Genomic DNA, 26,163 nt, shown 5'->3' with positions numbered 1-26,163 from the left:
TGTGCTAAAATATTCTTCAGTCGCACGCATCTTTGCCTTTTAAAAAACCGACCTCTTGCCTCTATGCTTTAAATGCTGTGCATTTAACGGCATAAGCAGCTCGTTTGAGTTATCGCGATAACAAGTTTCAGTGATCACTATAATGATAAGAAAATTGTACATCTCTGCTACTTTGTTAGTACATCTTGCATATATCTAGGTGACTATACTCTTTAATTAACAATAGTAAATTATTGCACTTTCTGCCAATGGGGAATGAGATCATTTGCGTCATAATACAGAGACTGTAGGCGTTTCGATATGCTTTCTAAATGTCACATATGTCTGCAAACCTTTTTGGCGGTTAATAACGCAGCAGACGCCGTTTTAGGGCCAAATAATAAACTTAAAATTGTGTTTTCTTGGTTAAGTAAAAGCGAGCTTAATATGTTTTCAAGGAAAATTATTAACACTTTATTTCGAAAGCGGCAATGTTCCGAATTTCAAGTTTTTTGTTGCGTTAATACCACCAGAATGTACTAGTTTTTGGGTAACTTCTGTGACCGCAAGCTTTTTAAGATCGCCGCACGCAGTTCAAACGGCTGCAATGTAAGATTTCAGTTCCGAAATCTGTTTCTCGAAGTGCGTAATTGAGATATCATTTCTTCACATTTCTTGACAAAAAATTGCAAGACATCGCTTCATCAGCGCTTTTTAAGCGCTCTCTTACAAGAACTCAATGTACTTGCAGATTTCTAGTTTAAAATCATTAAAGAGTTTTACAATTTCAGCACTTGACATCAAGGACACTTCGTCAGACAGCGCGAAGGTCACCAAAAATAAATAAATAGCCAGCACTGACCTAAAATAAACCCGTACAGTTGCATGAGTTGTGTGCTTGACGACGCACTGCTGCTTCTTAACGACAGCCCCAGAGTGAGGAAAACACGTTTCCTTCAGGCACTCACCGTAGTTCGTGGTCAAAGCGCGCTGTCCGTGATGACCTTCCAGTGAAGACGCACGCGTGCCTCGCTGCATGCGTGCAGGAAATAGACGGAGCCGCGCGGCTTTCGCAGTCTCTAGCACGCAATGGGGCCGGTCACGGCAAGCATTAAGCGATACAACAGCTGGTAGAGACAAGACCGCTTCTGAAATCAGTGAGTACAATGGCTTGAGTTGACTGCTCGTAGATTCACAAAGCCGCTGCCAAAATGTGAATTGTTTGCGCCTCTGCTTTTTTTCTAACACGGGGCCCGGCTAAACATGAATAAACAATTGTTTTTAAGGAAAGGGAAGGAAAATACCAATACATTTCTAGCTATTGGTGGACACTTCAAACGCTGCGTTATGAGAGGGGGGAGGAGAGGAGGAAGAATGCAAGAAAGAAAGATGCCGTAACGGGGTGTTCTGGATAAATTTCGACCTCCTGATACTCTCTAACTTCGCCCACGGCATGACAAGGCATCTGATTCGGCTTAGGAGAAGCAAGAGCGGATAGCAATTCTCTAGAGAGAAAAGACGCTGTAATTGACTCGGAGTCTATACTTCAACCGCACGTTGAAAGGTGGGACAAAGAGGGTCAGAATGTGAGAGAGGAAAAAAATTATCGGGGAATTATTATTAATTATTATTACGGGGAATTAAGTACGGGTCGTTATGCGGATTCACTCCGCATGTGCTGTCCCATTGAAATGAAGGCGTGCAAACTCATACGCATTCTCGTGCTCAGCAGCGAGTGATGCTTTATATTCTAGTGTCGCTGAATTCAGATATTAGACTGAGGCGCTCATATGGACTCCACAACCGATACAAAATATTGGACCTTGTGTGACATCCTTAGCCTCCCCCCTGATTGTGAAACTAGGAAGGCAGCGAGATTTAATACAGCTAGAGACGTCATCACTGGCGCAGAGCTACGGCACACGCAAAGCGTTTCTTCTTCTGTCCTTCCTCGAGTCTCTGTGTGCAAGGTTACAGGAGGAGATGGTAAAAACGCCATTTCCCTCCTCTGATTTTCAAACTAAGTGGAATCGGAAAGCATCGCAAGAGTGAGGGGATGTAGCGAATAATCCTTTAGATTTTTTTTTTTTCGCACTTGCAATATCCGCATGCATTTCAGGGGCATGTGTTAGAGGTATACCTTACCGCAAAAGAATTGGCTCGATATCGGCAACATCTGACACTACAGCTAGAGATTCAGGAATTCCGTAACGGGCGCTAAATTTCTGTCACTGAGCACAGCATCCGAGAAAAACCTTCATTTAAGCGTGTGCATGTTTTAGTTTGATTTATAAGGTTCAACATCCCAAGGTATTCGGGCCGTGAGGGATGCCGTAGGGCACCAGAAGCTTCGAAAACCTGGGAATGCAGACGCATTGGTGTTCGTCTTTATCGAAAATTAGCCACCGCGGCCGATATTTCATCCCGCGTCCTTGGTTTCAGTGGTCTATAGCACGTCAACTATTTGCCACAGCGACGAGACACGTACTATTTTTAATACGTACACTCGTCCCACCATAATTTTGATCATAACAAGCGTTTCGAGAGAGTTTAGCGCTAGGAAACATGGTAAAGGTCAATGAACTGAAGGATCCGCTTTTGTTTTGTTTTTTTCCTTACCAAGATCAACGCCTTAGAGTGTGAAGTATTAACGCTTGGCGTGTAAAACAAGTGAGAAGCTTTCTTTTCTTCTTTTTTTTTCTTTTCGAAAAGTTAGCCATAAGGCATAAGTTGAGAAGCTTTCAGATTCTCAAATTTATATCGGCACTGGAGCGTGGTGTCGGTGGTAAAACTTTAACCTCCAACAGGTGCAGGATAGGCGTCAACCTATCGGCCTACACGACAGCCTGGAGCCCTTGAACCTGGGCGGCAAGTTCGGCCAGTCGGATTACACCGAGCTGAGTCTCAGGGTGTGAGCGTGAAGTCCACTGTTAAAAAATAGTGCAGATGACCTGACGGCAACCAGAGTGGAAATCTCCGGAATAATTTCCACCGCAGCAGTTTTCTAACGTGCATTGACATCTGCAATCACAGGAACATTCTGGCATTTTGCTTCCTGGAAAATGCGACTGCCGCGGCCGGGACACAAACTCACGCTCCCGTACTCACCATGCGATTGTCATAACCGGTAAGCCGCCGCAGCTGGCTTCAGTATTATGCGTTCAAAATGAACTGACAAAAAAAAAGGCGTTATTTTTGCTAAGCGATCCGCAGCTTTGGAGCTCTGAAAGCTATATAAGCTATACCTAGATCAATTGGCTTAGTTTTCCATTTACTGTTGCTCTGTAAAGCCGGCATCGAATTGACAGTTTCTAAACAAGGCGTACCATTTTCCTTGATGTCATATGATGCAAGAAGTTTGTACTGCATTCACGAAGTGCTCGCACTGTTGCTTTTCTCATGAATCATTGCAATGTGTGTATCCGTGTTTAGCATGTTTAGGAAACGTTGGTCGGCATGACTTCTTGTTCCTTCTCGTTCTTGAAAGTTATAGGATGCTCTTCCGGTATATGTATGAAGTGTGATGATCGCCTATTTATTTCTCCTCTGTCAATCCTACGGATATTAGACGAATGTCCAGAAATTACTGCGCCGCCTGCATCTTTTGTTTGCGTCAATTACAACACTAACCAGTACGCGAATCTTCGCATGCTTGGCAAGCTAACACATTGGTTCATTCTTCGTTTCAATCCAGACCTGTCTACGCGTAACAACTCTGTTACTTCCTTGCACGTTCTAAAGGTCTCGCTAAATGTACCGTCTTTGCCAAAAGTAAGCAGGCTGCGTGCTCCGCTTCTCAGTCGGGTAGCAGACAATTCGTGCCACTTCTGAAGCTGCAAATCTTCGTAAAGTAAAGGCGAGCTCCTGTCCTCACTTCTCAGCAAGTTTTGACACTCTGGAAATCCATGTTAGCTTTACAATACAAGCGAGAAGCAATACATGCAGCTTGGTTACTTCTGGCAATGACGGTACATCATATATTTCTTCGAGTTTTTACATGTCAACACACCGTTTACATTTCTTGCGCATTTGCTTCCCTCTAGAGTTATCTGAGTGAATCCAGCCGCATGTCAGCATTGAAAAATGCGTTACTGAGCTTATTTGCAATCCTATGCTCCTCTATTTCAAAAACTAAACAACCATGTGCTTTTTCCGTGCTACTCAGCAAAACTGTCTACTAAACGATCTCATTCAGTGGACCCTTCATTTCGTATTTTGATTATCTGCCCGACGGCACAGTCAACTAGCCTCGCCATAAAACGGGGCCCTCTCTGATGTACAGCCTTTGTCAAAAATATACGGCCGAAAGGGCTCGCTTCTAAGCGCTATAACTAAGCCCCTGGAAGCAATACCGGAATATATAGGTAAGCATAAAGAAGAATGGGGACTAGATTTGTCGTCTACTAGGTCTCGAACGGTGCAGATGCGTACTGTGCCCCGTTACGGGGCTTAGAAGCAAAACCCTTGGGCTGTATATTTTTAACAAAGACTGTACAACAGGCACCGGAGCTGATGATCTTGGGCCCCGCAACGGGCACAGTTGACATCACTGTGCTGAGCGATAATACTGCTGGTAATTTTTATGAAATAATTTCGGTATGGCGGCTTTACAGGGGACCGTTCACGGTGTCAACAGAGGCCAAATCACGCTTCTTTAGAAGTTTCTAGAAAAACCCAAGCTTGTTTCTTTACGTAGTTAACCTCGAATGACCCAAATCGTATCTCTTCCGTACCAGCTCTTTTAAATACAAATGCATATTTAACCATGCGAACCGTTAAATAGTTAACAATGATATCGCCTCATCCCCCTCACGTTTTCCAGCGCAGCTTTTAGACTATCCTTAATTTGCGCTCTCCGTCTGTAAGTACACTGCTTATGAAGTGCATGCTACGAGTGCAAAGCCGTTAAAATGTATTTTCTCTTATACTTCTATTCAACAGACTCCGTCTCAAGAGAGTTGATGCTTGCTGCACTTGCCTTACTTCAAGAGTGGTTTGACGTGCTTTGCTCCTTGTTCTAGGGGCACAACTTTGAAAAAACCAACCTCTCGCTTTCCTGCCGTCGTTTCCTACAAACATGACTTAAAACCACCAGCGTGGAAGGATCGCTAAGATAACGGCTTATAAAGTCAGGAACCTTAGTGTTTACACATTTTCTGAAATAGTGCCCCTCCTTTATCGCCGCCCGACGATGACCTCTCTTCCAGCTTGCCAAGCCAAGTGATCTATCTTCCTAGTGCAAGCTGACCCGATTAGACTGTTTTCGAAGAACAGCGATGCCGCACGGCTCCTTTTATAAAATGCATAAAGCTGTTTGCGAAGATGTAAGCGTCGCATTGTGAAAATTCATTGCGAGAAACAGGCCTGCCTACACGTATACGTCCCTCTCAGGCTAAGTAGTAATTCACGTTGGGCCTCAAGAGATAGATAGATAGATGGATTTATTGAAAGGAAAAGGCAGAGAGGTTGGCCCGAATAATTCAAATCTGGCCTGCTACTCTGCACTGGGGAAGGGGAAGGAGAGAAGAAAGAAGGTCATGATGGGTGACGATGTGGGAGAAGGCATATGAAATATATATACAGACACAGCAGCTTGCTTTACAAACGTGAATCAAGTCCGCTGGCGCTCAAATAACGGTAAAGAGCGCGCACTGCCTGGACGCCCTTCCCCTTGTCCTGCCAAGCGCCCAGCAGCAGTTCCTCCGACAGAGGCCTCTTGTCTAAACGCTTCAAGGAAGCAGCTAGCACATTTCTTTCGTTCGCATACTCTGGGCACACCAATAATACATGGTCCACAGTCTCTGGGATGCCACAAGTTAAACATTCCGGTGAGTCCATCTGTCCAATTAAATGTAAGTACTTGCGCGTGAAAGCCACGTTTAAACGAAGTCGATGTATCAAGCATGTCTGATGACGCGGAATATCACGCGGAACATAAAATTTTAATGTTCGATCAAGCCTTCTTAGACGGATGTGTCGGGCGTCTGGTTGAGCCCAGTAAGCTGCTGTAGCAATATTCATATAACTCTTTAGAAGACACGTTGTATCCGCTCTTGAAAAAGGCACAGCTGTTTGGAAGCCATTGATGAGTGCGCTTTTCGCTTCAACATCGGCCTGCTCATTCCCATGGAGGCCGCAGTGGGCAGGAATCCATTGAAACATTATCATGTGGCCTTGCAGCTGGGCAGATGTGATGAGATCCATAATGTTTAGTGCCAGGGACTGATAGGCAGTGTGGCGTAAGAAGTTTTCCAAAATTTGTAATGCAATCTTCGAGTCCGTGAATATGCACCATTTTTGAGGTGGTTGCCCACATATATAGCGAATAGATTCCCGAATGGCTACAAGTTCGGCAGCGGTTGATGTAGAGGTATGTCCCAAAAGGAAATGCAGAGTCGTTTTCTGAGCTGGTATGACCACAGCTGCAGCGGATGCCTGTGCTGACACAGATCCATCGGTGTATACGTGAATATAACTGGGATATTCTGACCAGATGTGTGCCAGAGTAAGTTGTTTGAGTCCACTAATTGGTACCATTGATTTCTTTAGTATTCCGGGAACACGAAGGTGCACCAAAGGTTTATCCATCGTCCATGGTGGTAGGGTGGGATGATATGGGAGGGCATATCCTGTCGGTACTTGCGACTGATGGCAGCGGAGTGCAGTTGTCAAACTGCAGTCCGGCCTCTCATCCAGAATCTTGCTGAGTGGGTGAAAACGGTGTCTTGTAAGTGCTCGTAAATATACACGAAGTGGTTCGTGTGACAAGTATATGGACATTGGGCGAGCGTGTGCCTCTTCAATTGTGCCTTTGTTAGAGGTGCATCTGGGCAGTCCAAGGCATATTTTCAGTGCCTGCGCTTGCACGCTCTCTAAAGTCCGCAAGCAGGAAATGCTAATACTAGAGAGTACTGGGAGACTGTACCGGATGTAGCCAACAAACAGAGCCTCGTAAAGGCGTATTAAGGAGCGCTCAGTTGGACCCCATTTGATGCCAGCTATGTAACGAAGTACATGGCAAAAATTAATTAGCCTCTTCTTCACCATAGCAATATGTTTCGACCAAGATAGTCGGTGGTCAATAATTACTCCCAAGAATCTGTGCCTGGAGACGTATGGTATTACGACTCCATGAAGGGTAATCGGGTAGCGGCTGACACATTTTCCCGTAAACGCGATCACTGCACACTTTTCTGCCGATAAAAATAAACCTTGACGCCGTAAGTACATCGATGTTGATGACACAGCTCGTTGCAGTCTCGCACGTAGTTGTGGGCGCGTCGAACCAGAGGCCCAGATGCAGATGTCGTCAGCATATGCACTTATGTGGATGTTAGTTGGCAGTTCACTCACCAGGCCAATTAGCGCAACGTTAAATAAAGTTGGGCTGAGAACTCCTCCCTGTGGAACTCCACGACCGACCTGAAAGTGGGTAGTATCTCCTTCAGGCGTATTCATGTAAACAGAGCGGCCGCTGAGATAGCTTACAATCCACAAGTACAGCCGGCCACCAACTCCCACGTCGTCAAGTCCATCAAGAATAGCTTCATGGAGGACGTTGTCGTAAGCTCCCTTTATATCTAAAAATGCAGCAGCTACTAGTCGACGGTGACGCTTTTCGTGTTCTACTGTCGCCACAAGGTCGATGACGCTGTCAATGGAAGAGCGTCCGCGGCGAAATCCAGTCATCATATTCGGATAAAGATCATTACTCTCTAGATACCACTCAAGTCTTGCCAGCACCATGCGCTCCATAACTTTTCCAACACAGCTTGCTAGGGCAACTGGCCGGTATGAGGCAAGTTCGAGAGGAGGCTTTCCAGGCTTCAAAAGAGCAACCAGGCGGCTAATTTTCCAGTGTTCAGGAACAGTACTAGAAGCCCATATATCATTGAAATAATTAAGTAGTGCAGTTCTACCATCCTTGCCTAGGTTCGATAAGGTTGAATAAGTAATCCCGTCAGGACCAGGTGCAGATGAATGCCGACAAGAAGCAAGAGCGGCGTCTAATTCAGCTATTGTAAAGGGCACGTCGTATTGATCATTCGGCGAAGGTGGTGCAAAAACCTCTGAAATTGGTAACTGTGCCTGGTTTGTGCCCACAACCATTTTACAAAAATCTTCAGCTACGTCAACTTCATTGCGGCGTTGGTAAAGGGCCAGGGCACGAAAAGGGTGCCTTTCTCGCGGAGGTGTGCGCAAGCTTCTCGCAACATGCCAGATACGCGACAGGGGCTTACGGGGATCCAGTGATGAGCAGAACTGTCTCCAACGTTGTCGTCCTAACCTCTCCAGGTGACGCAAAACTTGACGTTTAGCTCGGCGAGAAAGTGCGAGATCTTGCGCGGATTTCGTTCTTCTGTACTTCCTTTCAGCCCGCCGACGGATCGCGCGAAGCCGCTCGAATTCCACGTCGATGCTGGACACTGACACCGGCACACTAACATAGCGAGTGTTCTCACTGAGAGAGGAAGTAATGAGTCCCTCTATTTGAGATGGTGACTGGAGGTCCACGCTGGAAGTCTCCACCGCTGCCCTAAAGGCGGGCCAGTCTGTGTATTGCACACGAGGTGAAGTGGCAGGTGCAAACCACTTGATGCATATGTACGTTGGTATGTGATCACTCCCATGTGTTTCCACATCACTACACCAAGAAACGGAGGGATGGAGGTTTCTGGAAACAAACGCCACATCCAAGCAGCTGCTGTAGGTTGTTCCGCGTAGAAACGTCGGTGAGCCGTCGTTTATATTGACGAGATCTTGCGTATGCATAAAGTCTGCCAGGTCTCTTCCTCTATTGCTCATTATTGCACTACCCCACTGAGGGTGGTGAGCATTAAAGTCCCCCACAATAATACGAGGAGCTGCACAACACTGGATTGTTGAAAATAGATATGATTTGTCCAAGCCATCCCTCGGTGGAATATAAGCGCCAATTACAGAACATACTCGTCCTTTCAGGGTTAACGTCAAACAAATGTAGTGGTTCGTGTTGTGGGGCTGCAGAGCATGGCGGACGTGCGCAATGTCTTGGCGTACACATACCAGCACTTTGCTTGTTTCGTTTGCTTCTCTAGACCATAGCAGAACATATCCAGAAAGGCGGAAAGCAGCCGGCATGTTGGGCTCACAGATCACAATCACAGGAAAGCGGTACTTCTGTACCCGCTGTCGGAAGTCACTCAGCCGACCACGCAGGCCTCGGGCATTCCATTGCGTCACAACACTGTGGCGCAAGTGCATCGTCACAGAGGTGGGGTCAGTTTGTTGCGCCATTGTGAATTATTGCAATGCCGCCAAGAGCGGCTCAAATGCGTCCAAAAACTGAACAGCAAACTTTGCTGTTTGTGTGTTGATGCTGGAGAGCAGCACCCGCATTGAACGAACCAGGGCCCGCTTGCACAAAACAATCTTAAGACTGTCTTAGCTAAGTCCAGACTTAACTGGAGTCTAAAGAATAGGCCACTAGCATGGCCGCTTAAGACTGGAGTTAAGACTGGGTTTCAGTCCTGACTTGAATAAGTCGCTTGTATGATTACGACTCTAGTGCTGTCTTGGTTAAGACACAGGGACGCCAGGTGCTAAGTAGAGAAATTAGGGAAATACAGGGATGCGCTGGCACTGTCCCTGCTGTAAGATGTACACATTCCGTCAATTTTGCGTTGTGTAAAATCCGTGCCATTGCTTTTTGTGGCTTAAGATTGTGTTACGAGGAAAAATGCCCCAAGTGGTTGCTGAGGCCGTTCTGGGAAGCCACTCTGGTGAACATGAACCCGAAGCGTTCGACGTTCAGAACACGAGCCGTCTTAAATAAGCTTGGTCTTTCTAAAGACACCATTTAAGTCTGGACTTAGCTCGGACTTTATCGTGCAAGCCGGCCCAGCTGTTTCAGCATTTCTTTTACCTGCTGGCTGTCGGGGTTGTCGGAATTTTCAGTACGTGTGGCAACCAAACTCGGATTAGGCCTGGCGTTTGCCTTTGATGGTAGAGCTGGCCACTCAGCATCAGAGGCGGTAGGTAATACAACAGCCTCTGTCTGATCCTTGGCATGTGACACTGTCTGCGACATTACAGCAAGAGTACTCTTAGCGGGATTAGACTCAATCTGTTGTGGCACCTGATCTGACGTTAACTCTGAAGTTGACTTATCCAGGCTAGGCTTGCCTTCCGATTCCTTGTGTCGGCGTCGGGAACGGTGCTTGCGACGACGAATAGACGCGGCCGCTTCTTGATGAGTCGAGTTATCTCTCACCATCTTTTTTAGTATACGTTTTTCATCCCGAATTTTAGGACAGTCCTTAGCCGTCGATTCATGGGCACCCGAGCAGTTCGAACACTTGACAGTCTCCGTCTCGCATGCGTCATGAGGATGCGTACCGCCGCATCGACGGCAGGATACCTCGTTTCGACAAACGGCGCTCACATGTCCGATCTTGTGGCATTTGTGGCACTGAACAGGTCTTGGAACATACATCCGAACTGGGTGTCTCACATAGCCCCCTTTAACGTGGGATGGGAGGGATTCAGTTTCAAATACTAATTTAACGCACTTTGAGCGGCCGAATCGATGAACATCCACAATGCGCGCCGTAGATTTGATCAGCGTGCAGAGATCGCTTTCACTTATCTCGGGGTCAACGTCGCTGATTACACCTGCAGTAGTCTTTTTCCCATGTGCAAGAAAGGAACGGACCGGCATGTTGCCTAGCGCACCAATTCCTTTCAGCTTGTCCACTGTAGCCTGGGATTTGACATCCACGGTCAGGACATTCTTCCAGGGATTAATTCTGACTTCGTCAACTTCACCGGGAACCAGCTGGTCGAAAAACTGCGTCAGGTGCTGTCTGTTTATCACATTCAGATTCGCCGTTGCCGTTGTTGGTACGAAGGCCACGGGAAAGATCCCTTGCTTTTCAGCATTCTTCTTTGGTGTCTCACTCATTACTGATGTTCGGCGCAGCTTCCTTTTCAGGCGGCGCGACTGTACAGGCGTGTAGCTGTTGTCGGAATCCATCTCTGTCACGGTGGAGTCATCTGCCGAGTCTGGAAGCTCCACGTCCGCGACGTCAAGGTGACCCGTCGAGTACGCTGTAGCCTGTTCGATGGTGGCGGGTGGGCGCAGGGGTCGTGCGCCCGCCATCCCGAAGGATGTCGAGATCACAAATAGCTCACAGCGATATAAAATCCAGAAAAGTGGAAGCGCTAGCTTCAGACGTTCGGAAACCTCCACTTCTTCTTCTCATCGGCCTCAAGAGAATTGAAATATTGATGTCAAGGAGGGCGATAGAGTGAATCAGTGTTCATCACGCTCAAAAGCCTACTCATGTTCTAGGTTTCATCCCTTCGATTTTGCATCACATTAGCAACATTTCAGCAAGTTATCGAGTCGACATTCGGAGGTCTGGAATCACAAGCCTCGCTTGTATTTCTGCGTTGTCATACGAGCTCTAAAAGTTCTTGAAGACTTCATCTTTAGCTTTTAAGATGCAATATTACCCGTTCACATTTGATAAGCCGCCCTTTTCTTACTCTGGGTGCCTCAGTGCCTCATATTACTACCAAGAACAGACTGCGGCCAGACCAGCAGAACCCACAAACTATTTCGCAGTCCTGGCGTACAGACGAAACAAAAACTGCCCGCAAGCTCCTGGGTTTGAATTCCGGTCACAGACTGCTCAATGCGAGTTTCTCGTTTTTGCAAAGCCACAACATTGGAACCTTCTGTTGCGTGCACCAACATGCCTATCCTTTCCCACAAGCAGTCCTCACTCGCGCCGGAGCAGTAGCATAATACACGTGCTTTCCAACAGCGACCACCAGTTCTGTTTTGCTCGTGAGGCCGCGCAAAACTACTACAACTTTATCGCGCTTTTCATTGAAGGCATGGGCCATATGTGAAGCACAGCCAAAGCCAAATGATTGTCGCTGTACAAGCGGTACATGTAAGCCATAATAGAGTTAACTAGAATACAATCTTCTAGTTCACTCTATGATAACCAGTTAATAGCGCTTGTGGCATGCCATCGTCGTCTCAGCGAAGAAGACGACAGCCTCAGCACGCCTGCCAAGCACGCGCAGCTATAGTTCGACGTGACAGCAGGATTGAATGCCGGCGGTTCGCTGTCCCGTTGCCGCCCGCAACAACGGGTCCTGCCAAAATATATTCGTACAGACCCGATGACCAATGTCTCTGGTTCATCTCCACAAATTTGGTGACTCCGGACTTGGCGTGTTCGCTCTCTGCTCCTGCTCTGCGCTTGCATCAGCCGCTTCGCTAGACATACCAGCTCCCGGAGCTCGAGATCCCGCCTACCTTCGATCGTGTAAGCCATGGCCACGGATTTCCCCACTCATGTACCGTCTCCGTCGCCTCACACGGCGCCAGGTCATGAGTCCGTGGTCTCCGCTCTCAAGCTCCCTGACTTCTGGTCATAGGATTCAGAACTTCGGTTCTTCACCATCGAGACCTTGTTCCGCCGGCACTGCATCACTTCGCAGGTGACCATGTTCGACCACGTCATTGGCGCTCTCATGCCTACTACTGCGGCGATTGTTCGCGACGTCCTGCGCTCTCCGCCTGCCGATGGCCCTTACGATCATCTCCGGGCAACGCTGATCCAGCGAACTTCTGAAACGGAGCCGCGTCGTCTGCAGCAGCTTCTTACCTTAGAAGAGCTCGGAGATTGCAAGCCTACCGAGATGTTGCGTCGCATTACCGCCCCTGGAGACTCCGCTACTTCACACGACAGCGCACTCCTGCGGGAATTCTTCCTGCAGCGTCTACCACTACAGGTGCGCATGATACTGAGCGTGCCTTCATCGCAGACACGAGAATCCCTCGATACGCTGGCAAATAAGATCATGGACGCCGGTTCTCCCTCCGTGGCAACAATTCATCGTCATCTTACCCCTCAGTTGCCCAGCGCAGCTTCTGAAGATCACTATGCTCGCCTCACCGATGCTAATGAGGAGCTCACTCGGCAAGTAGCACGGCTTACAGCTGAAGTTGCAGCCCTTAGTAAACGACAGCCGCGTTCCTCATTTCCACCTCGCCGTACCAACCCCAGTTCTTCTGGCGATCATTCTCCGCCCTCCAGGACCTTTTGCTGGTACCACCGCTGCTATGGCTCTCGCGTACGCCAATGCCACCAGCCCTGCTCCTTCACAGGAAACGGTCCAGCCGAACACTGAAGGCGACCGGTGCCCACGATCTTTCATGTTACTGATTGTATAACGAAAGTCCGCGACCTAATCGACACCGGTGCCGAGATCTGTGTTCTTCCGCCTACGTTGGCTGTGCGACGCCGTCCTTCAGGCTTTCTATCTCTGATCGCAGTCAACGGATCGACTATACGGACATACGGCCAGAAGTCGGTAACTCTCGACATTGTACTCTGACGTACCGTCTGTTGCAGAAGTTTGCGGCCCAACGCGCCGGGCAGAGGAGCAGTGTCGCTCCCGAGAGGCGGCGCTGCGCCTGCCGGCGCTGCCTGGTGACGCAGCTATAAAGAGTGAGGAGACTTGTTCTCTTCCCCTCATCCCGCGGCTGATAGCAAAGATGTGCAATATCAACCGCAGGATGAGGAGAAGAGAACAAGCCTCCTCACTCTTTATAGCTGCGTCAACAGGCAGCGCCGGCGGGCGCAGCGCCGCCTCTCGGGAGCGATACTGCTCCTCTGCCCGGCGCGTTGGGCCGCAAACTTCTGCAACAGACGGTACCTTTCGCTGAGTATTTGAGTAGTAAGCGAACAGCTTACTACACAGATTCCTAAGTCGGGAAAGCAACCCAATGAGCTTAAATTTTGCTGCCGATATCACTGGCCAGTAACTTGCGCAGAATTATGAAACGCATGGTCCTGGAGCGCTTTGTTTGGCTTTTGGAAAAAATAACAGCATTCCATCCTCACCACAAAGGACTCTGTCGGGTACTTAGCTCTTAGAACTTGTTCCTCGTGTCACGACATCAGGTTCTTCACATACACTCGTCGGTGCAACCGAGCACCATTGCTGTCTTATAGACGTCCGCGGGCATACGTATCCGTTTCACATGCAGCTACCATTGAGAGCGCCAGGTTAGCTGGAGCGTGTGGGCGCTTGCTTACGTTCATGAAGAATTTTCTTTTCGCCCACTAAACGTATGCCAGATTAAAGTATCCGGCCACATTAGTAAAACAATGACCAACAATACTAGCGGACCATAGGGAGCGGTTTTCGCCTCTCATTACCAAATCTTGTATTGGCCACACATCCACTGCTCCTTGCTGCCATCCCGTCCTTGCATGATGCGTTGTAAGCAGAGACCTCCATCTGAGCAGGCTTCTGGGTGAACAAGAGCAGACTCTCCGAGTAGGCGAAATATTGTTACGGGGCGGAAAGCCGATGAAGAAAGGAAACAGGGCATGACTGATGGCGATGGTAGATGTCGTTTAATGAATGATGGCGGACCCAGCGCGAGTGCTCCTGCCCACACCAGTGCTCGCTTCTTCTCCCACGCCCGTAGCAATATCTTAACCACAGTGAGCTTATCCGCATCACCAGAGAAGACTGGATGCGTCGTAATTCCTAATGGCCCGCACAGGCAGGCCTCAAGCAATCATATAGAGGAGTGTACGAACTATATATGCCCGACCAACTTATTCGACGCCCTTATACCATACCAATTCTGCAGGCGTAATTTTAACAAGACGGATTTTAACAAGAAAGATATGCTTTATTTCGCCGATGACTCAGCCAGCGTGCTAATAGAAGATAACTAAAGAAAATTTGAAACAGCGCTAACACACACAACCACGAAAGAAGACGAATGACGAGACACAAGCGCTGACTGTCAACTGATTTTTATTAAAGAAACGCATCACCTTATATAGACAAGAACTGGTGGAGTCAGGAGTCAAGGATCGTGAAGATAACCAGAGCGCACGCGCGAGCAAGCGACGTTAGAAAAATAGAAAAACCAAAAACAAGACATCCAAAAGGAGAAAAATTTATGCCGCATCTAAAAAGCAGACTTCAGCATTGTAGAGCGATGGAGAAGGCTTACTAAGACAGCAGTTGTCATATTTCCTTATATAAAAAGCTTCCAGGCTAGACGTGCAGTCTTATCAGTGCTCTTGCCGAGAGTCTTTGTCTCACTTAATCGGGCCACGCAACCACTGCAATTACTAATGAGCGCAACCAAATCTGCTTACTTGTCTTTAAAATTCTTAACCTTTCTTGAATGGTTCCCCAATCGCTCATTGATGCATCGGCCGGTTTGGCTGACATACACCTTTCCGCACGTCAAGGGAATAGCGTAGAACACGCCTGTGGAACAGTACTCAAACCGAAGTTTATATCTTATAAGGCACTCACGCTTTTTTGAGCCACAGATGCGGGGAATAGCCATCCCAGCTTATTGGGTACCGAAAAAACAACCGGCACGGCATGTTGGCCACTTTTTTTAGGTTGTGCGTCATCTTGTGTAAGTATGGCACAACCAAAGGTTTTTCGGCCTTTTCATACTTACCATCAGTCAGTCAGCTTTCTATTTCTTTGGTTATTTGTGCAGGCCACGATCACACATTGATATCCCATTGACGTTACTTCCAAGAACGGCACTAATAAAAGGATTTAAGTCTTTTGAGCGGCAAGCTATTGAGAAGTAAGGCTACTCCGCCAAGCATAAAGCATACGAATATACAGCCTACTTGAGACTGGCGACAGTGGACCTGCGCAGTAAAACTTGCTAGTGAGTTTTTTTTTTTTCTCCTCTCCTGCTTGATTTCGATAAAGCGGTGTATAGAGCGGCTGGCGGCAAGAATATCGTCCCCGTAGACGAAAGCGAAAGGCGGACCTCGAAGGACGGAGTCAATAAAACGTTGAAATGTTTGCGCAGCGTTTCGTAATCCGAATGGCATCCGCAGGAATTCGAACAGACCGAAGGGTGCTGTGATGGTGTCTTCGAAATATCTTCCTCGGCCATATGAATGCGGTAGTAGGCGCGGACGAAATCAATTCTGCAGAAGATGGTCAGCCAGAAAGGGCTACGGACCAGTGAAGTCTGTGGAAGGGTAGTGATCTGGTATGGAATGGGCGTTCAGAGAGCGGTAGTCGCCACATGGCCGCCAGTTGTTCACTCGTCTCCCTGACTATGGTGCATGCCGTTTCTGCTTACCAATGAGCCAAGGTCTCCCGCTACCCTGTTTCGCCTACAACTTACTTTTCTTTAACCTGACGCCTGCTTTGACACGTTACATATTAATCTGAAGGGACCTCTTACCTGCCAAGGTCAACACTACTTACCATCATGGATCATTGCACTCGTTGGCAGGAGGCTACACCACTTCCAGATAGCTCGGCCTCCACCATCGCCTCTGCGTTCCTGTCCACCTGGGTGGCCCGCTTTGAATGCCCATCGGCCATTACCCATGGACCGCGTACGCCCGTTAGAGTCGTCCCTCTTCGCCGAACTCACTCGCCTTTTCAGCACGACTCGCATGCGCACACCACTGCATACCACCCCCAGACCAAAGGACTGTCAAACGGTTCCAACGCCGCCTCAAGGAGGCACTAACAGGCAGCAAGCCATGGTTCAGTGCCTGTCTATAATTTTATTGAGGATACGCTTCACCTTCAAACAAGACCTCAACTGTTCCACGGTGTGGGGCCCTGCAGCACGCATCCGTAAGGCCCGCGCATTCGAAGGCCGCGCCACTATCCCAATGCTCCCTGCGCGCGGCTTGTTTCCCTCTCCCCGCTCGTTCGGGGATAACCGGTCCCGCGCGAGGGGGCTATAAAAGGAAGCCTCGCGCCGCCGTCGCGTCTCTTCTTGGTCCCTGGCTCGTCGCTCCTGCTTCGCTCCTGGCTCTCTCCACGGAAGCGACCCGCAGCCACCCGGGCGACGACCCCGGACAGCCTCGACGACGCCCGCGCTTACGTGAGATAAAAGATGTTTGTTATACGGCCCACTGTGTGTTTGTCGTGCGCATCCCTCGGGCAGAGGAATCGCCCACAACGGCCGAGCTTGTTTATGCAACCTCCTTACGCCTCCCTACTTACTTCTTCGGCCCTTCACCCTCCCCTCCTCATCCCACCGACAACATACAGCTTCTTCGAACAGTGTTCCGCAACCATCGACCACAACCGCCGCGCCCTGGAACAACTCGTCATACTTACAGCACATCCGACCTCAAAAATGCTACCCATGATATTGCGCGACAAGACTCGCACCGCTGCCCTCTTCAGCCGCACTACTTACGCCTGTTTCGTGTTCTGAACCGGCGTCCCACCTCGCATATGATAGATATCGACGGTTTGGCAAGTACTGTCACCTTGCAGCGGCTGAAGCCTGCGTATTATTTCCGCAACGACGCCTCTTCTTCCACCTCCGCTCGTCTCTACCACTACCTCGCCACTTCCCCGGGATCACTGGCACCCCAACCCACTTCTCACCACTCGTCGCTCTGCTCTTCGCTGGTTGAGGAAGAGGAAGGGGGGGGGGGGCTGTAGGCGCGCTTTCTTTGGACGATGCGGGGGGCGAAACAAGCAGAAGGGGCAAGGACCGCATGTCGGGAACGGTCGGGCTTCGGGGTTGGTACCCAGAGGCAAAAGAATAAAACCTTTGATTCAGTCAACATTTTACTGGTCCGAGTCCTGTTTACTGATGGCGTTCTACGCCCTCTAGCGCCATGCATACCGGCGCCGACGCGTCACCTCTTCCTCGCGTCCTCTGCAGAGTGTGCATTTTTTTAGAGTTCAGTTTAAACTTGACTCAATACCAATTCCGCGACCTCTTCTCTCCCGAACAAGATTGCTGCGGAAGATCACTCTAACTCAAGGTCACGGCTAACTACGTCGACTGGGTCCTTGATGTGTCCTTCCGCAGCGCGGCCGTCGCTACACTCGAGGAACAACCTGAAGGTTTTGCGAACACCAGAGAGCCAATCTTTACGGCAGTCGACTAAAAATGAACCAGCCTCCTCCTCGGCCGCCGTGACTGCGGCGGGGCTAGATCCCCGCGCATATGCCTAGAGCGAAGGTCACCTTCAGAGCTTTTAATAAAAGGTGTGTTTCAATCACGGACAATTCCGGACCCTTCCCAACATCACATCTAGCAATAACCGGACCTAAGTGTTCAGCTTAAACACTGCTCTGAACAAAAATAGTGTATCTGGGGGAGCAATTTCTTTTTTATTTTGGTCACCTTCACTACGACGGTTCCTCTAAATTTCTCGTTACCAATAAGAGAGCATCGTACAAAGCGTGGGATGCTGTCCTAAGGCAAGAAAAGGTACCGGAGGACAGCTGCCTGTCATTGTCAAAGTAAACGCTTCATAGGGCGCTTAGGCAACAGAATTTGTGCGCATGCCAAAATAAAAGTTACCTGGAGAACGAAACGTGTTGAGAAGCTAGGCCAAAGCATTAGATTTAGGTAAACGTAGCAGCGGGACTACAAATCGCAGTGAGATATTCTCCAGTAGATTCTAAAGACCCGTGCTATAATCTTGACCTTAACGGCGGCTCGAAAAAGCCGTACTGCTTCTAGCGATGTATATGAGTAGGGATTTTACCACTTTTTGTCATTCCTCTCATAGAACGAATTTGCCACCTCGATGCAAGTTCTCTGCTCTAAGAGGGCATAAGCATACAGAAGTACTTCGCAGTGAGAAATTGTGCTTGGGCGTGCACTGAATTCACATGTGGTTTGTTGCGGAGTTTTCTTTTCTTTTTTCATGCCGTACCGTTATTACCGTCTTATGGCTTCAAAGGGGAAGTTATCATATGCGAACTGAAAGATACTTTCAACTATAACTAAACCTATACAATAGCCAGATTGCGCCACACCTGATTGTATTCATTTGGACCGGGATACAGCATCGTGATGAGAAAACCACTGCGGTCATGTACCGGACTATAGTCATTTCCAAAGCTAGGCAAACACAAAACAAACCTGCCACGGTGACTCATTGGTTAGAGTGTTCGCCTGCTCAAAAAAGAAAACAGGGCGTTGGATGTGGGCTTAGACTTACCTACAGAAGCAAACTGTACAACTGGGGCTGAGAAAGAACACTCAACCATTCGCTTAAGACTGAAAGTAGTCGCTGCGCTACCCTTTTGTGCCGCTCTGATACACGTTAACTTTAAAATATGTCGACGGAGGGTAACGTTTACGAAAGAACACGCATACTTACAGTAACACATGCGGTGTAAAGAAGTGGGACAGGCTGCGCAGATGTTCTTTGTGAGTGCACCTGTGCAAGAATCTCCTACTCATGAAAAAATACCTGGAACCGAAATACCGAGGCTGGGAAAGAACACTCAACCATTTGCCTAACACAGAAAGGCGTCGCTGACCCCTCGCCCCCTTTTTCGCCGGTCTGAAACATGCTACCTGTACAGCGAGGCATGTGTCGACGAAGGGTAACGTTTACGCGAGAACTGACACACAGCCTTACAGTAACACATGCGGTGTGAAGAAGTGGGACAGTCTGCGCATATTTTCTTTATTAGTGTACCTGCGCAAGAATTATCTGCTCAGGATAAGCTCAGAAAATACCGGGCATCCCTTCTTTGCGCGAATACTTGGACGCCATATATTTTCGTGAAAAATATTGTGTTCAATTTATTTTGCTAAACTTTTGTGCGCAATTTTTAAGGTACGTGGCTATTTTATTGCAAATATGAACAAAAGAAAGAACAGGATTTTTGCCGGCCCTGGTGTCTGCTATCGCAAGTAACAGGAATACTTGAACTGAGGAAGCGGGAGCAAAGAGACAGCGAGCGAAAAGGCAGGGGAAAGCAGAAGCCAGGGATAGGGAGAAAGGACAGGGTGAAATTTTTGTGCACCAATTCCCCACCACAAAATGACGGGAGCGCATTTTGATCCCTAAATTATGGTCCACTTTTTGTATGGAAGATTTTATGTGTCGACGTTTTTCCTGGAGTGTTTTATTATTCTTTTTTGTCACTAAATACCTGTCAAGAAAGGATGTCTACCTTGTGTGTGCGGGGCTTTGGAGAGCTCGAAATCATATCGAAGCAATACAAACCGAATGCGTGCCAGTCAGTTTCCGTTCGTGCCGGAGGAACAAGGCGCCGCTAGACTGCTATCTTGAACTGGTAATATAGGAACGCTATGAGATCTTGAAAAAAATGGGGAAATTTTTACGCGCCTAAGTTTTGAAGGCGTGTTTCGGCCTACCTGCTTCTTTAGCGTCGACTGCTGCTTACTTAGCATTTTAGGGATGACTGCATGAATGTTACTACCCATATGAAAATGTGAACGCGCTTCGCAGCCCATTTTCGGTGTAAATTAATTAATTCTCGCATGAATGTAGCCACCAGCCAACGAATCAATGGAGAACATGGGGTATTTTTAGATAGATAAAGTAAAAGAAAAAACGACCTAATGTCGCCGGTGAGATCCGAGCCCATAACTTCCGAATTTCGCGTCCGGTGGTCTACCGACTGAGCTACGGCGGTGGCTGTTCAATCGCTTACCCACTCGGAATTTAAGTTCAACGTAACTTACCCCTTGAGAGTATTCGCAACATAACACCTCTACTCTGATTCTGTGGCACGTGTTTGGGCTGCGCCTTCTCCACCATATCCTAGGCAATAAAGTTGTTTCATTCATTCATTCATCCCCAGATATACGACAGGTTGCGAACACAAGGAAAGCAAAACTTGGTCCGGGTTATTTCCCAACTCGCAGAACGCGGTGCTGCCGCAGTCGAGCAGCGCGCAGTCGGAAAAAAAAACGAAAGTACCCGAGCAAGATAAAACTCCGGTGGGAGGAAGTTGTTTGGGAGAGAGGAAGAAAGTACGCGGGCAAGAGAGAAGGCACGTGTGGATAAGGAAGAGAGAACGCCTGGGGAGGATATCCAGTGTTTCCAGGTAACAAGGCGCCAAGGCGGGAAGGCGGGAAATTCAAATTGACACCATAACGGCGCACTCCCTGTCTTGCCATATACTACACATAGTGTTTTTTGAGTCCTCGCGCAGAAGAAGCAAGATAGGTTTAGTCAATGGACGGAGAAATGTCTTCATCACTCCCCGGGTTGCCGTCTTGATCTCGACATTTCGCACCCTGCCGTCCCCACTTGCGATAGCGCTCGCAATGAGTCCCGTGGGGCACTCGTTGCGATGGACCTGGCTGTACCTCAGCAGCACGACGTCACTTGCCATCAGATCACGAGTTGGGTGCTGCCACTTGAGACGGCTCTGTAGCGTAACAAGGAAATCGCGTCGTCAACTGCACTAAAAGGAGTCGGCCAGCCAATGAACCTGCAGCCATTGTTGTCGGAGAATAAATTTCCCTGAACATTGTAGAATCTGCACTAGAAAAATGCGTAAATGTGAGCTTTGCTGTGTTGTCCGCGATGTGTGTCAGCGGGATTCCGCGAGCGACAGATACGGCGGCTTTCCTTTCCTGTAACCCAATTACAGAACGCCTGTAAACTTTGGTGCGTTCAACGGAACGCTGGTTGTGTTTGACAAGGGGTGGTGGTGGTGGTGAAACACATTTATTGGCTCAAACGAGCATTCACAGGAAGGTATGATTGGACCAAAAGCACTAGGTGGAGTACCTAGTACGGGACTCCAGTGGCGTCGGCCGCTGCCCGGGCGCGCTCAACCAAGGCATTTTGGTTCTGTAGGTCAGAGCATCCAAGCAGGGTCACCTCCCAGTCCTCCCGGGTGGGGTTAGAATGAGGGGGAATAGCAGGGTTGGAGGAGCAGGCCCACGCCATGTGATAAATGTCCGAAGACTTCTCCGTACAGTGCGGACAGCTGTCCGGGAAGGAATGGTCAAAGTGTTTGAGAGCTGCCGGGCGCAGCAAAGTATTTGTATAAAGGCGGAGCAAAAGCCGCTCCTCCGCCTTTGAGAGGCCGTTACACGGGCGGGTATAAACGCCGTGGCCAGATTGATATAGTAAAACAATATCTTTGAAAGAATAGAGGAACATGAACCTTTTCATTTAGGAACCAGGAGTACACCTCAGGGCTCGGTGCTCTTTTCTCTGTTATGAATCTGGCTATGATGCACCTGCCGGCCCAGCTGGGCGCTGTCGCCGGTGTGCAGCATGCGCTGTACGCCGGTGACATCCCCCTGTGGGCCACGCAGGGCTCCCTCGGAGACACTGAGGCCAACCTGCAGCAGGCGGCGACCATAGTGGACCGTTATGCTCGTTCCTGCGGCCTCCAATGCTCCCCCACAAAAATCTGATTTTGTACACATACGCCCATCACCAAAGTGCACAGCCGAAATGCGTTGTCTCTTGAGAAGGGTCCAATCCCTGAACATTTCAAAGTCCGGGTACTGGGGCTCTTCATACATCAACACAGACGGTTAGAAGCGACACTGGCGAAACTGCGTAAGGTGGGGGACCAGGTGGGCTGCATGGCCCGCCGGATTTCTAATAAGCGCGAGGGATTACGATGCAAGGACGCCTTGCGGCTGGCGCATGCATTTGTAACCAGTCGAATTCTATATTCAGACCCGTACCTCCACCTGCGGAAGCAAGAAGAGGATGCACTCGAAGTCATCGTCCACAAAAAAGTCGTGAAGGGGTGCGCGACGAGGATGCACTCGAAGTCATTGTCCGCAAAAAATTCGACAAGGGGTGCGCGATGTACTGTGTACAACAGAAACACTCAGGCTTTTGCATTTCTTCACTGCAGATTGTGCAGACTGCGGGTGTTCTCACACACTTTCTAACTATTCCCACCAATTTTTGCACGTAATTCACGTCCTTTACCGCGCGTTATACGTTCAAACATTTCAAATTCCCCAGCACCAGAAGTTAGGCCTACGTCACCAGAAGTCGAGCACCACGTGACCCCATTTGGACGTCCACATTACTTCTCCCGGCTATTTCGGCGTTGCATTGATTTAATTGGCTCTAATTATTTACCTAATTAACCTGCATGCATCAAATTTTTCCTCAGCGAGATTTTTTCATCATCTAATGCAACCATTCTTTTTCTTATAAATTGTTTCATTCCAACGTAATCGTGCAGAAAAACTCGTGATGACACGAACCGGCCGACACACCCACTTATTGCTTACGCGTCAAAATATATCATTTTCATTGAAGACTGGTGACACTGTTGCCACCGACTTTCTGAATCAGAACCATTGCAGGACAGAGTTCTTCCAAGCACACAGGAGCTGTCGAGATAGAAACAAGGGGTCTCGCATTTATTATTCCTGAGACTTCTGTCAAGAAGGTGACCTAAAAGCTCATGAGTAAGGCAACCAGGGATATTCCCGAGAAGCATGGAGTCCAAAATTCAATGTGCCATTCCACTCATCCTTTTCCAGACTATTTTTATAGTTCGGAGGATGTTCCTACGAAATTTGTCCCGCAATCATGCCTCAGTTGCTTAGCTGGGTCTCTTATAGCAAAGAATCTACGAAGAGCATTTATAAAACTTGAGGTATACTATATTGCATCCACTACTTTGATGTGATCAGCGCGAATGTTCATGCAAGTGAAGAGCACGGCCCACCGCTTGATGTCGGCCCCGCCCCTCTGTCTCGACTTCATGTGACCTACCACGGGCCAAATACATAGTCTGACATTAGTGAAAGATGGTTCCGTGCTAAGTCTTTCCGGTGGAAGACCATCTTCTGCTGTAGATGTCTCCCTTGGCGCTTGCAACATGTAACACAATTATGTATGCATGAAGCGATGCTACGCTTAGCTCCGACGATGAAGAACCCTGCTGCTCAGATCGCTCCAACAGTGAAGTGGCGTCCTTAATGTGTTACCGATTAGTGGTAATGCCTCAAATCAGTGCGGTGACGTGGTGTCGCCCGTCATGATGATGCGTTTCGCCTGCTAGTGGTTGGTTCTCTCTAGGCGGCCACCAATTCTCAAATGGCAGCTGTCGGAATCAATTCATGGATTTAGTCTCCACAGAGGGCTTGACCTCGGAAGTCGTTTTTCTTGGTGCAAGCTTTTCAACTCCCCCGAATCGGCTTCGTTCTGGACAGAGAGAAAATGACTGCTTTGGCTTCAGTCGGGTGTTCTGCAGAAGGATGTAGTTGGTTAGATGAGCTGCTGTCCAGACAGGGTGACACATCTTCAGAAGTGCCCCGAAATCTGCACGCTACACGTATGAGCACTGCGATTGCACTAGTCAACCTAATCCACCTTGAAAAGCGCCCAAACCGGGTACTGCCGAGTTCTTCCGCATTCACGCAAGTTGTGAGAACATTTGCCTGAGGACGCACCTCAGTGTCAGAATAAGCACCAACCAAGTCAAAGTTACCCTTCCGTACCCACGGACAGTAATCTTGATGATACAAGAACTCCGGATCTCTCAGTCACGTCTATACTAACGTTCGAGCTACAGCAAAAAACCTGGTTCCGCACCCGCAGAAGAAACGTAGTGTCATTGATCTGGCCACGTCGAGCTTCTGGTGTGTTCCACCTTGTTACTGATACAGACGTAAAACCTTCGAGTCTCGTTGTGTATGTACCCTCAAAGAAAAGCCTTGTTATCGATATAGAAGTTTACATCAAGTCCCGAGTCCATTGCACGATTGATGTGTTCTTCTAGCTCCACTGCCAGCACTGCGGCACACAGCTCCAGCCTGGGAATGGTGTGTTCGGGGTGCGGCATTAGCTTAGCTTTTCCGATGACGAACCGGACGTGGCACGCACCATCTGGATACGTCGCTCTGAGATCAACTGCAGCTATATCCTTCATTAATGCATCTGATACGATGTGCAGTTCCTTGCGCTGTGCGGCGGAGAGTGAGGTAGATGCGTATGTGCGAGGTATTTCCATCTGCTCGAGCACTTTCAAGAACTCTTTCCATCCACGTCTCTCATGTGGCTCTTTTGTCATCAGGCAGTGGACAGTCCAAGTCGCATGTCTGGGTGACCAGATCTCTAAGAAGGGACTTACCTGAAACGTGGACTGCAGCAACGAACCCAAATGGGTCATAGAGGCTATTGACCACTGACAAGACATCGCGCTGAGTGAATGGTTTCTCTTGAATTGGATTCGTGAAGGTGAAGACATCATTCTTCAGGTCCAGAGAAATTCCCAGGCTGCAATGTGTCGCCAGAGAGCCATCGCAAAGGTCAAGATACTTCAAATCTCTAGCGCGTTCTTTCTCTGGAAATGCTTCTAACAGTGTTGTGCAGTTAGAGACTTTTTTGTGGAATCTAAGATTTGATGCTGCCAGCATTTGTGGTTTGCGGCTTAACAGGCGCGACTACGACAGCTTCAGAGTCTGCTGTCCTGCCCCTTGTCATCGGCAGGGTTCTATCAAATAAACTATACAGTAAAACCAGCCCTTCTTAGGAGTCTTGACTGTCTTCTAGTTCTTTTCTCGACGGGTGCCGCCAACATACCAAGCTCCAGCCGGGAGCTCATTCGTCGTCTTTCCAGCACGCATTCGAAGGACTTGTAAAGCGAAAGCTTCACTACGCCATTTCAAACAAAGGTCGCCATGCGGAGCCGGCGCCACTACTGAGCATGCTTCGAGCAACATCCGCGCCATGCATGACGACGGTGTTGCGCCACCGACTCCGCAGCCTCGCCGTGCCATATTCTGCATGTTGGAACGCTAACGTGAACAGACACGAACGCTAACTTGCTTTCGCTCGTATAGGTTGCAGCCATGCTTAAACCTGCACCTCCTGAATCAAATGGAGGTGAAACGCAAATGCGTCCGTGTGCTTATCACAGAAGCGGAAGTGGCAGCGATCGTGCTGGCCATTACCTACGGAGACGCGACCAACCGAGAGCTTCACGTAATAACCGACTCACAAGCGGCGTCTCGGCTCCTTCTTGCAGGCAGAATACCTACAAAATTAGCTCACTTCACAACTAATCCATTGACTACAAATTCACTGCTCAAACATCAGATCACTTCGGTCCCGGGGCATTACAGTTGGAATGTAATGAGGTCGCGGACAGGATAGCTCGAGCACACAAACCGAGCGGCCACGCTCTCTCTCCGATCTCACAACTAGCATTCCTGTCCCCGCGGCTTACGGCGCGCGACTTAAGTACGTATCCCCCTCCACAGAAGGGGCTAAATGCTCAAGAAACGCGGGAATGGAGACAGCTCGAAACCAACACTTTCCCCAACCTACATCAATACAGCATAATTTTCCCAGAACACTACACAGACATATGTCCTTGGTGCAACGACCAGCCCACCGCCTACCACGTCACATAGGG

At 48.7% G+C, this 26,163-nt stretch overlaps 2 protein-coding genes across 2 annotated transcripts in view; one reads left to right on the top strand and one right to left on the bottom strand.

Moving 5' to 3' along the window:
• Window positions 1-21,707, bottom strand: part of LOC146198059 (arylsulfatase B-like) — a 52,781-nt gene extending 31,074 nt beyond the window's left edge. The window contains exon 1 of the mRNA XM_084591843.1: window positions 21,553-21,707. Coding sequence (XP_084447969.1) covers window positions 21,553-21,707 — 155 coding nt within the window. The remainder of the gene's footprint in view (window positions 1-21,552) is intronic.
• The window catches only part of LOC146198055 (uncharacterized), a 188,073-nt gene that overhangs the window by 54,851 nt on the left and 107,059 nt on the right, over window positions 1-26,163 (top strand). The gene's annotated exons all lie outside the window — the stretch shown is intronic.

The sequence above is a fragment of the Amblyomma maculatum genome, chromosome 2 (genome assembly GCF_055883805.1).
Source record: "Amblyomma maculatum isolate TAMU_Amacu chromosome 2, ASM5588380v1, whole genome shotgun sequence".
Taxonomy (NCBI): Eukaryota; Metazoa; Arthropoda; class Arachnida; order Ixodida; family Ixodidae; genus Amblyomma; species Amblyomma maculatum.
The sequence above is the reverse complement of the archived record's forward strand: the minus strand, read 5'-3'. Positions and strand labels throughout refer to the sequence as shown.